Here is a 13396-nt window from a genome sequence, read left to right on the forward strand (position 1 = left end):
CTAATTCATCGATCTTTCTTGCTCGTGGGGCAAAGTTGAATAGCGGCTGCAGAGTCCGTTTCGTCAATGCCAGAATATAATGAGCGCAGCTGTATGCATGGCTTGATTTTCAGACGGTAGGGTAGTTACGTTACATTGCCATCATCCGTCATTCCCGCAGTGTGATTCTCGGTGCTGAATAGGGGTCACGACACAGGCTTATGCTGAGCTCCATATAGCCAGTATTTACGGACAGACTTCGCCGACACCCTCCCTTGAATTCCAGTACATTTACGTTACACTCGGGGCAGCTCAAACAAGAAGTTAAAAACTCCCTCTGTGAATATTATGTGTAATGTCCTTCACTTGATTACACATGCACTAGTGAGTCACGTGATCCTGGCAAGTCAAATATGGGAACGTTGACCTACGACATGCATGACTACCGTCCTCGTGGAGGATTGCACAGGAGTGAAAATCGTAGTATGTCACGGAAACTCACGATTACCAATAATGCGATCGGTGTCGGAGAGTGGCTACAACGTTTGTAGTTTTAACCCCTGCCACGAGATCTATGCCGGTCTCGTAGGGTGACGATGACTTACAATTCGGCGGTTGAAATTTACGTTGGATCCCCGCCAGGCACGACAAATAAGTCTGCTGATGCGTTCGAAATATTCTATTCAGCGTCCGTGATATAGTGGTTAGAGGTCAGCGATAGGTTGCCCACCTTCACATCGTGACGCCAGAAGGTACCACTTATCTCTATTTGTTCCCGCTGGAAGAAGACCCGGGTCCACACCACTGCGAGGGCAGCGTGTACTGCTTGCAGCTCTGACTGAATCATACGCTCGTACCGCAGCAGAGAAACAGACCACAATAGGAAGGCGGAGCGTACAGCTGCAGTGAGTAGGTGACACAGGCGTACAAGTGCGCCGCCCCACCGCCGGAGCACGTGTGTTTCTAATTCCGTGATTTAATTTGACCGGCAGGCTTCATTTAGATGAGACAGAAATCTTGATAACGCTGAGTGGTGATCGATTCATTCCCTGGCTGGCAACAAATCAGGACGGATGGGCCTTGCTTGTTCCTGTCTTTCGCGAATCTTGATGTATCACGCAGTATAATGCCCCCCAAGGCCTCGCCCTGTCCACCGACTCGAAGCGCTACTTCCTATCTACCACTGTGAGAACGAGGAGGTGAAATGGCTCCATTTTGGGCTGCAGCTGGCGTTACTGTTCTGGAACTCGCCATGGTGCTGAAAGGTGAGTAGTTATTAGCCTACCGCGATCTACTTCACTTCCCACACGGAGCCGCCCCGTTCTTCCCATTTATTCACGGCTGGGGGAAAACTTAGGCAAAGTGCAGTGAGAACAAGTAGAGATTTTCCAGGGGGCGGGAAGTCAATTGAGTTATCACTACAAGGCAGACACGCACAGCTGGGGCACGCATTCAACTTGCATCCACGTCTAATAATTGTTTGTTCGATTTACGTGGACAGCATACGACTACAAACGCAAGCGCTGCTCATTAAACTTGAAAGTTTCTATAAAAGGTTGCTGCGGTTATGCCTTTACTCAGTTCCTGCTTTTTCCACGCAGAGACAAACGGCCAACAAGGTAGGCATTAATGTAAGACAACGGATTGTGCTCCGTGGAATATATGCCAAACCTTAATGCACTAAAATTATCTTAACCGTTTGACCTCTGTGGGTTAATAACCCAGCAAATCATCAAGAAATAAGGTTTCTCCGCGGGTTCCTTATTGATACCTTTACAGCATCCAGCACGTTATTCATGGCTGTATAATTTTTCCCCGCGAAGATCGACCGAACTTTTAAGGCTTTATGGCAGGCTGGAAATTGAGGGTAAGGATATTCGATTTTTGAGCGTACCTTCTTCGATAAAAGTCTTTTTATTCCTTTCTCTCCACACATGGCTTAATTCTATCGACAGTGGACCTTTAATCTGGGCACCAATATGTCTGGCACCGGTACGTGCGTGTTTCGTGTGAGGATAAAAAAAGAACCTTAAAGAATCTTTCCCCGGTGTAAGAAGGGATTTTATGGATCCTATAATGGAGTTTGGTATCCCGTGCCTTACCGAGAGACGAGCACATTATTCGCTCCGCGGTGAGACAGCCCGTCAGTATGAATAATTTCATCAGATCAGAGAGCTTGATTCATGAGGAGACGTCTGCAGAGAGAAGTTATGAAATCATTCTTTCTGACAGCTCCTCATACGTGACCGCAGCCCAGCCATCACTTTAATCCGTCCTCTGGGACACAATAGCTCCGCAGATCCTCACCTATTGCACAAGACCGCGTGCTGGCCAGAGATTAAGAACAATATTCAATAATTAATCATTAAGGTCTTCCATTGGCAGCACTTTTATAGCAAGCTCTTCGCTTGATAATATCCTTGGTGGAAGTAATGAGAAGACGTGTTTTCGTCTCCAAACTAAGTACTATTCATTATATAAAGTGCTATTAAATCAATCATGGACTCAAGATCGATAGCGTGATTATCCCACAGATAAACTTTGGAGAACCCCTAGTACTCTTCATTTGTCATTTGCAACCTCAGACTTATATTGCAATTAAAGTCCTACCTCCGCAATGACTAAACATTCATCAACAGGATTAAATATTCGCTTCCAGCGTGTTGATTTTTGTAATTTATTCTATTAATAACAGGCACAGCGGTTATTATATGAACTAGATGGATTAGATATCTTCTAGGTATGGATCATGAAAAATACTGAACGTTGCAAAATATATAAATTCAAGGCTTAGATTGCTCTTTACTAATCTTGTATTCTTTTATTTTAAGTTCATGAGTTGGGTAAGAAATCTCGAAGTCAGATGTATATTTGTCTGAATCCTTAACTCTAAATACATGTAAAACTCGTTATGGCGTAACACAGTAGATTTCTACTTTAGAGCACAATCTGCATAGTTTGAGTATCCGCCTTGTTATTTTTCCGGGGCTCCCATACTCAACCTCACCAGCCAGGTTGGTTGGTAAGGGGACGAATGGGAACCCCGGTAAACTAACAAGGCGGATACTCAAACTACAATCTGCACATGTAGATAGGGTTATTTGATCAACACACATGTACACTAAGACGGACCCCTATTGTTCTTGGTAAAGATGGCGGGTTAACACTAGCTCTCCATGTGTGTATTTTCTCAACTGGGACCTTCATTTAACGCCATATCTAAGAGACGTCCCTAGCTAAATCTAGGTACTCATTTACACTTCAGTCCGGTGAGGAAAATTGGTACTAAGTGTCTTTCCCAGGGGCATAACATACGGACCTGTCAGGTTATCCGCAAACCTTAATACTTGTACAATGCTACCATATGCCTACCGCGCCATAGCAAAATATCACAAGTTATGTATCACCCCCGCAGCACAGAGTTCTCAAAGCAAGCTAGCATCCCGGTGACATACGTTGCAATTACTTTACCATCGAGCCTTAAAATAAGTGAGCAACGAGGTTCTACACAGTTCCATTAGATACATCATATGTGAGGCGTGAAATGGGGCATTGGAATCACTTAATAGCTCTGGGGAAAATCCCCAACCTGGTTCCCTACCCTTAATTGCTCGTAACCTTTTATAACCGGAAGCTTTCTTATTCTTTTCCGAGTTCCGTATCGAGATTTGTGCTACGCATTTCAATCAAAAGTTTGCTCTGAATTCATCTTCAATCAATTGTCCGAAAAGAACGTTTAAACAGGTTTCATTATTATTTACACTATTGCACATATATATATATATATATCACATGCATCTGCAACAATATTTCTAGCAACTAGAAAAAATCATACCTTCATTTTTAAGGTGTTAATCTACTGTGCATGTTGTGATGTAGTCAATCATAATTTGATATATTGGTGACTGAAAGCAGCTAGATTTACTTTTAATATGATATCACATTAGGAAGACGTTAAGCACAATTTACCTTGATGAAATCGCTAGAATTCTTAACATTAATAACCTGTTACATTCTTTAATAATGATACAAAAGCTCGCCTGATAGATTAAATCCTAATATATGCGTACATGTGCCACATTTCATCGCTTCTTCTGTCATTAATTCACCTTATAGGGGTGTGATCTTACTAGAGACACATTGCTTTAGTGAGAAAACTGTCGAGATGTATAAAGATGAAAGGCATGTGTGAGCGTCCTGTGAAAAGAAATTGGAAGAATATATATAGAGCGTCTCTTGTTCTCTGTCAGGTGCAATCCCGACAGACAGGTAAATGATTTATGAGGCATAAATAGAGCAGCACGTAGGTGTAGAATGGTTAATGTGTGACATTAAACATTTTCTTATCCCCCACATCCCGCCAGGTGATCCATGACTTGCATATGGTCCTAAGCAGTTGGACACACTCCGCAGGCCGCCACAGTGTCGCCTTGTACCGTGCTGTTTCCCCCGTATGAAATATCCCCGGGCTCGGCGTCATTAATAGGCGGTATTTCCTGAATTCCGGTATTGCGTAGCACGCCTGGGGCCCGGTCCTGACATGCCTTTCAAGCTCGCCGTTTCTCCGCGCTGAAGGGAAATCCTGCATGAAACCTTTCCTGAGCACATTGCACGGGGATTGAGCACCTCATGCCTACATCTGTACATCTCCATTAGCTCCTGCTGCTGAAATATACGAGGATGCCATAGGGAATATTCCGCCTTCACAGTTCACATAAAGGTTGCATTTGCATGATTTAAGCGGAAGAAGGGGGGAAGCATCAACTTTTTCCCGGCTTTACAACTACTGCTTTTACCCCCAGGCAATATTGCATGCGTCAAAAATATCCTAAGTGCATCGCTCTTGGGTCATTTTCTTTTAACCCCTTTAAGAGCGGACACCAATAGACTACGAACTTTTGACATCGAATGAGCTGGAGAAATTGATATTCGAAAACTTCTCCTGTAGATTATTTCTTTCAGTAGAAAATGCCATTACTGCCACAAGTGTCACTTTTATGCGTTTGCTTCTGCACAAGCATTAGAATATACCCGCGGACATATGGGAGAGTTACTTTTGTTAACTATTTATCAAATACAGATGTAACTACGCTAACGCTAACGCATTGGTCAAGTTATCTATTGAAATCAAAAGTAAATCAAATCAATTCTAACCTTCATTAGTTGTGCCATCTTACAAGCCCAGATGCGGAGACGTAAAACTCGATAAAAAATCAAGCAGAACGCTTAACTCGTTTTCTTATACTTCAAGAAAATAAAAGAAGCTATTGCAATAGTACGTTCCTCAGTACGCCCACAAATCAGCGTGTCAGTAAATGCATTTCTTTTTCTATCACTTGCACAGCCATATCGAAGACATAAACGCGTGTTCACAGTGGAGATATCGGTACACACTATAGATTCTACTACATCTGAGCCGGCTTAAGATCTTAGGATAAGGTCGCTTTTTTGTAAAACAAAAAGATCCCGAAATGAGGAAATAATTCTTTTTACTTATTTATATCGCTATCATTGTCGTATTTCGATCTTAAGTTTTTCTTTTATGTTGGGATCAACGAAAATCAATTCGTAATTCTCCGCGCACCGCTCGCTGTGACTCGGCTTCTTTGTGTGCATAATTTAGACGTATGGCATCTAACATTTACCACTGACCATATAATAGCATGCTGCAGAATGATATATCACCGTGCTATTTCATGGGAGGATTTCAAAGATATGAAATTTTTGTATATTCCCTTTCCTGTCAACTTCAATTCGTTCCCATCCCGCCATGAACTTATGATTGAATAAAGCAATGGCCGCCTACTGTCCAACCTGACGTTAACGTCCAATTCCACTAAAGCAGTCACCAGGCTACTGTCACACTGCGACCCAATATTTGAAATTACAAATTTTCTAGTTAAAAAGCAATTATGTTTACGCTTGGCGTGTTTGGATGTCTTCCCTGTCTTTTTAAACATTTTGCCTGGTATTGCAATCATAATATCTAGGATTGCATCTACTAAAGGGTGTATCTCATTTAAGATGCGGTATGTTTGCTGCGAGTGAGTTGTTTGGCACAGCGCTCAAAAGTTTCATCGATAAAACAATATTTTTACGCTTTGCGTGCTTTGTTGTCTGTCTACTCATACTTGTACGTTTTACATAATATTCACAGCTTAAAGCCATTGGTCACGGAAATTTGATTTAGAAAGAAGCGGCACCGCCAACGTACCACAGTCAAACTAGTGAGATACCACATTTGATATGTAGCCCCACGAGTGTGTAAATCACAGTACGCAACTCATACGCATCCCAACCGATGGTTTTATGCCATGTTTATTAGTTACGCGTACTGGGCCGTACTTTGCGTATGCCAGCGTACCTAAAACTGATACAAAACGAATGAGTTGGGTATGATGTGCTTACGACTACATATGCAAGAAAGTGTCAATGCAGACGTCATACGGACTTGATATACACACTCGTGTATATCACACTCACATATCCTTAGGTCGCACGGAGATCGCAAGGTGATCGCCATCCAGTGGAATGAGGGACGCCCCCCCCCCAGCGGGGAATGTGAGGGGGCGGAAAATGCTTCCCCGACCTGTAAAATCAATACAGACGGTAACTAACCAGACTCTTTATACCCTACACTGGTAGTAAGTTCAAAGAAAAATACCATGCGAAAATATAATTCGTATCGATCTTCGTAGTTATGACAACTTTAAAGTCTAAAACTGATTGTCAGGCGCAGTGAAGAGTCGTTATGGGATAGAAGTGGTCTGAGCTGAGCCAAAAGTGCATGTCCAATTGGCCGTCAGCTGACATGGTGTATCTTCGAAACAAAATGCAAGGAAAGTAATACTTTTCATCCTTACAACAACATGAATTTAGGCTATTCGGAGAAAATGTAAAGACATCAGGAGAAATAAAAATGGACCTCAATATAGAGTTAAGCAATTATAGTGATGAAGTTGCCTTGATTAAACTCAGGCGCTCACGAAAATCGAACGACTTGGTTACAATTTGCCTAAAATATTAATTGATATTACGTTTTAGCGGCATCAATGGAAACTGTCATAGTTATGCATAATCTTAGCTCGACTTCCTTCTGTATATGAAAATAACTTGATATCATATTACTCACCGCGATCACTTATATATTATAATGAATCGTAAATAACTGCGATGAAGTACGTGTATGTGCTCGGTTCGTATTCTTTACGTATGTCATATGTCCTGGAAGATTAGCTGAGTACATTTTGTAAAGTTTGTATGTCAGCTATTGGACTAATAAAGTATCCAAAGTATCCGAGTATCCAAAAATCGCGCTGTGACCTAAAATTTAATAGATTGCCGACGAATTTCGTAGATATAAAAAAAAGGCGTATTTCTTTTTCAGCCAAAAAATCATAGAAAAAGTAATCAGATCTAATATTTTCATAATTTTTCATGATATTCAAATAGTGACGTCAATTGTATACACAAATTCAATTTAGGTCGTATCGCGATCACCTTCAGTTTAGTGGGGTCTAAGTAGCCTGGGTACTTATAATTATTTTGCTTATTTTTGTAGGGTAGCAAGTGTAATAAGGAACCCCGGTATCGGATGGTACCCAGGCTAGGGTCTAACGTCTCTGCTCATCAAGGCTTATAATGTATTCGCGTACGTTTTCGAACTAACACATACCAATTCTAAATCTTCCCACCTTCATTAATAATTCTAACCCAGTCGTCACGTTGACAGCTCTAACTACTTAGATAATGAAACACCATCAATCAATACAGCACAGGCCTAACTGCCAATGCCGATACATTCTGTGGAAGATTGCAATTGTCAGTGTCTAGACCTGTGACGACAGTTTATATGTTGAACTGACGTCTGGTTGTCTACAGTTAACATACGAATTTAGACTTCATTTGAAAATAATTTTGTCTATGCTTTTTAGGCCACTTTTCTTAAATACGTCTCTAACGATTTTTTAAATAATCTATACATTGTGTAATATGTAAAAGTATGACGTAGAAGACAACAAAATGCACCAAACGTAAGAAAATTCGTTTTTTTTTTATCTCTGAAATTCGTTGAGTAATCTTTTGAACCCCACAGTGCCACACAAACAAACAAACAAACACCGGCGCCCCAAGTGCAGCGAGATACCACCTTTTGCTAGATGCTCACATTTTTGGTGAGGCCAACATTCCATTGGACGGCGATCTCGCTATGACCTCGCTGTGACCTAAATTAGATTTGTGTAAGTCTTGATTTCATATCTGGAATATCATGTAAAATGTATGAATATGACTGAAAGGACAACTAAATACACAAACTTTAAACAGGTTCAATTTATATCTACGTAGTTGATTGAGTTGGTCAAATCGATAGGTCACAGCGCAGTCGCAGTGCGGTGCAGTTGCCGCCCTAGTGCAATGGGAGTGCAAGCGAAACGACTCAATATGCATGTTTATTGACGTTTAATTCAAGCTGATGCCATATTTAGACAACAACTGTGGATCACAGCTACTGAATAATTCAAACGAACCTCAAGTTCAAATATACTTGCTACCCTGTTTATCTCCAGGATAATTGTCAGTCGGTATCTTTAAAATCCTGAGGGCGGGTACGTGAACCGTAACAAATATTCATATATTCATTGTCCCAAGGTCGAATCACTACTTTATTGCTTATGAATGCTGCATCACTTCACTTACACATTGATTTTATCATAAACATTTTTGTGTACGAAAATCCATATTTACCTCACTTAGTTTTCCTATTTAGGAGAATTGAAATGAAAGCAGTTAAATCATACCGAATCGTAAATCTTGTTAATGATTTTCATTGTACATATTCATAACTGATGACATGTCACATAATAAAGCAATGTTTATCGTTGAATTTCAACATAAACGTCTGTTGTAGCTTACGAGCTCATTTTTGCTAAATGTATAGTTTAGCTTATATGCTGAGATATTTTAATGAAAGTTTTTATGACGAGAAATGTATTTCCATAATGGCCTGTGGTGACTGGCCAGGCAACTATATCTTTATGATTATCATATCTATTCCCAAACTTATAATAAACCTTCTAAATAAGAAGTTCGAAGCAGCTTTAATCTGAATTTAAAGGCACACATTTTATATCATGTTGAAGACGAAAAAGGTGAGTGCAAGCATATATGGTTTGTAAATTTACTCATTTTTCCTTCATTTTATCTACTATGCGCAACCCACCCATTCGTACGAGTGGACTTTTCCCAGACCCATTCAGTAAGTAAACATTAACATGTTGATAGTTCTGTTTGGATTTGCCCCGCCGAGCTAAAACTAAGAACTTTAAGAATCTTATCCACCAAGAGACAGTATCTGGTGAACACATTACTGAGGATTTGTGTTTCAATGCTAATGTGACTCCGCGGAAATCCATTGTGCTCCTAATGTGCAAGCCCACCGCTGGAAAATCTAAATCCACAGACAGTCCTTTGTGCAATCGTTTCCTCGTGTCTCGATGTCTATCTGCATGAATGGGCCACTTGCTGATCAACATTAGCCTTCCTCTCCCTCATCAAATAACGTCAACAGAAGACAGATGTCCCAATTGTTAGTACAAATCGCCCCCCACCAAATCGCTACAGCCCTCTTCACTAGCGTAAAGTACGGTACTGGAGTTCATTAGGTCGATGCAACGCCATTAGTTGAAACTAGGAAGGTTTCTATTAGCGGCGTCGCTCTAACTCTTCTGGCGAGCACACATTGTTCCCCTTTGATTACACACGAAGTGATGAGTTTCAGGTATTAACGTAAAAGCTCTAAGTAGGGCGATTTCGTTTATTGCCACATATTTCAGTACAAATGCATTCCATTAGCCCAGCGCTTGGATATTGCCCCACTTAGTCTTAAAGTAAAATAAACGTAAATCTTTCTGGCACAGGCGGTAAAAAGCACGCGCGCGTTTGCTATCCATGTCTGATAGATGTACATGTCTGTTGCCGGGCCTTATCTTCTGCACTGTGTGAACAAGTTAGAGGTCTAAGACTCCAAGACTGAAGTGCATTAAGTTGTCCAAAATGATGTATGACCGCGCTAACAATAAGCCTATACTATCTGGGCATCGGGATGTTAGTCCGATCAGGTAGCGTCTGCCAGCCGACTACCAGTATTCAGGTCTCGACATCATGGTTATCATGGCTTCAGGGTCAAACAGCAAGGATAACAGAAATTAGAAGGTAGAATGTTTCGGATTTATTAGTATGATATGATATTCTCATTAGAATTCTGCTGTGGGAGGACATTAGGGTCGGCCCATTTCGTCGGCAAACGGCGTCGAATCTTTGATGACACGCTTGTGGAGAGGTGCAGACAATGTGGTGATAAGACTTAATGGAGACAATTTACAGACCATCTTCTTCCCGAGGCAATTATACACTTTTAAGCTATTCGCAGACACACTACAAGTGGATCCACTACTCTCCCGGCATGCCCAACACCATGTACTTTACCAACCATAGAAGACTGACGTTCACATAAAACTTTACAGCGGACTTCAAACACGGAGATGCCCCCATGGCGGAAAACTTACTAATGCTTCCCTTCCTTTTATCTACCGCGCGCAGTGATATTTCAGAGAGCTAAAAGGATCATGGAATGCATTGACAAGACGCCTGTCGCCCGCCGAAATAAATCCCACCCTGTGTACTTCGCTCGGTGTTAGCGCTAAGGTTATGTGGCCCCAGACTAAATTGATTAGGATCAAGGGAGCTTGTCTTGGCTCCACGCACTTCAGAATCACCTTGAAAGTAAAGGTTACTTGGAAGATTTTCCTCTCAAGTTATTCACAGTAGTGTGATAATCTTTCCTTCGCAGAAGGCCTGACGGATAATGCAGGAGAGATCGCACATTGGCATACACTCTGTTGATATTGATCTGTGAAGCCCGTAAGTGTCAGCCTTCCTCTATATGTCACGGCAATGCATATGAAGGATCTTAAGCTCTGATTCTTCCATACTTTAAGATGGATTACTTCTACTACAAAGGAAAATAAAGTAGTGTACTACTACTACTACATAGTAAAACGAGTAGGTATTGAAGAACATAAAGAAAAAATTGAAGAAAAAGAAATCAATTTGAAAGTTCTTAATCTGTTTGTTTGTGACAGGAATGGTTGTCGTTGTTTTATCGCAAAGTTAAAGAAGTCGCAAACAAGGATCGATACAGCAACTTTTCTTTTGGGCCTTGTCTTAAAACTTCCCTTCAATCGATACAGGTAACAATGCATGTCGTGCCTGCACCATCCCCAAACACATGTGCGAACTTTGGAGAGCGGAAGTCAGGTCTTTAAAAAGGTTTTCCTCATAAATCTTCAAATCGTGCCTTGAAGCGGCCTTTTTACGATGCCGCGGCTACATCCTTAAAGGTTCATTTTTCTAACTTACTGCTGCGGAAGTGGCGCGGGAAATGGGACGAGAAATTCCTTCCAGGCTGCAGTAAGTGCTGCGTTATATGTGGCAGTATATTGGAATGCCACAGCCATCAACAAGAGCTCTCTCCCTACATACTCACCCTGCAATCTGGCCACCAGGCAGCAATAATGCCCCCGTGTACTCAGAAGATTAAACCGAACGAAGAAGACCTGTATGTGAATAATGGATGATTAAGATACCATCTGACTTGTACTGACACGCTGGAGCCCAACATGAGTTAATTAAAGGCAAGGCTGGTAATGATGTGCAGGTTCAGGGCCGAAGGCTTGTTATATTGAGACGTTATAAAAGCGTACGTCGGAAAATGAGATGAGGCGCTTCGGGCTTAAGCTTGTAATGTCTCCATGCATGTTGCACCTTGGCCTAATGACTACAAATGTGAGATAGATCACCCACCGCCCGTATCGTCACCCCCGGTGCAGGTGTTCACCCCTCACCGCTGAACTTCAGCGTTATCGCAGCTAACATCCACCCTTATCGACTTTCTCGGACAGTGATCGATTTCTGGCCGCAGCCGCAGGATTCTCCCCACATTATCGGAGGTGTTGGGGGCTGCCTTCACAGGCTGTTGACTCGACAAAATGTTCGGGGCGGTTGGAGCAGATCCCATTATTGGTGACACGAGACGGGCTGCACGATACTTTCCATTCACACCACTTAGTATGTTCGCAAGCTACAAGTACTTCATTGATTCACACCAGGATGGGACAGAGTCCCTCAAGAAATCACTCCGATTAAGTTCAGTTTTACTTACGTTTCCAAATCTGTGGATCCCATTATATTCTGACGTTTCCATTAACGGGGCCTTCCGTACTTCAACTTCCTGTAGAAACGTTCTCTGTCCTATCAGTACTTGCAGCTGACTTGTACACAAAGCAGAGCTTTCACGTACAGGCGCCTTTCAGAAACTGCAATCATGTCTTGTAATCACAAAGTGCTTGCTTTGATTGCCTTGGGCTCTCTGCCCCCCCCCCCCCCGCAGCCTTTTAACACACACACTTCAGCCAAGGTTCCTTATCTAGTTATTGCTGAACCAGGGAACCGTGTTCAATTTGACCCGAGCTAAGTGCAATGATGGCAGCACATTTGCCCAGCAGTCAACGGTAACAAATTAAAGTTTCCTCAGGATAGGGTCGGTAAAACCGGAAATAGGAAAAGGGGTGATATATCATATAGCCAGGCGCACATCTCATGGCTCATAGAATGGGAACTCAGCTTATAATGGGCCGAATACGGGAGCGTATTTATACACCATCTGTAATGTATATGTACTGTCACCACCTAAGGTTATATGATTCATTAATGGTCACGAAAACAGCGAGCTAGAATCGTCAAAAGAACGAAAATAGCTAGGTGTGCTGCGATGCCATTGTATGCAGCGCCATTTTGATTCACGAGCTTGACGACGGAAATTCCCATATGATATTATTAGGTTGGTTGGCGTGGCCCCTTTATGTGTAGGCGTCTATATACGACCCATTATTTATCGTTCGAATATTCTGCAGTCATCGGAAATTTCCATTTCAGAGAGACAGGGTGAAGGATATTCGAAGTGTAGATAATCTATGTATATAAATTCACTTCCTCCATTTTAAAATCCCCAAGGTAGACGACTTCCGTGCAAGTGCAAAGTTTCATTGAATGCGGAATGCACAGCAGGGAAGTGGAAGGTGCTCCGCATTAGGGGTCACCTTGTAGTATTCAACGCAAAAAGGTAGACTGGCAGGTCCTCCAGAGAGCATATGGTAATAAATGAATCTGCCACTCACTATGTGAAGGTACGTCTACACCACGCACCGATGTCTCAACACTCATTTATCATATCAGCTACAAGTCGTCAAGGAAAGGGGGGTTTAATCTGGGACAAAACATTTTACAATCGCGATGCCATAGAGAGTCGTCTTTCACGAGCGACAAGCGATGTTTTGTGGTTATTACTTCACCATTATCG

The 13396-nt window shown here is 42.0% G+C and overlaps 1 protein-coding gene across 2 annotated transcripts in view; it reads left to right on the top strand.

Moving 5' to 3' along the window:
• Positions 1 to 434: 434 nt before the first annotated feature.
• The window catches only part of LOC118423671 (irregular chiasm C-roughest protein-like), a 32601-nt gene continuing 19639 nt past the window's right edge, over positions 435 to 13396 (top strand). For both annotated transcript variants that reach the window (XM_035831906.1, XM_035831907.1), the window contains exon 1: positions 435 to 1244. In XM_035831906.1, coding sequence (XP_035687799.1) covers positions 1184 to 1244 — 61 coding nt within the window. In that variant the 5' untranslated portion in view covers positions 435 to 1183. The remainder of the gene's footprint in view (positions 1245 to 13396) is intronic.

The sequence above is a fragment of the Branchiostoma floridae genome, chromosome 9, assembly GCF_000003815.2.
Source record: "Branchiostoma floridae strain S238N-H82 chromosome 9, Bfl_VNyyK, whole genome shotgun sequence".
NCBI classification, from domain to species: Eukaryota; Metazoa; Chordata; class Leptocardii; order Amphioxiformes; family Branchiostomatidae; genus Branchiostoma; species Branchiostoma floridae.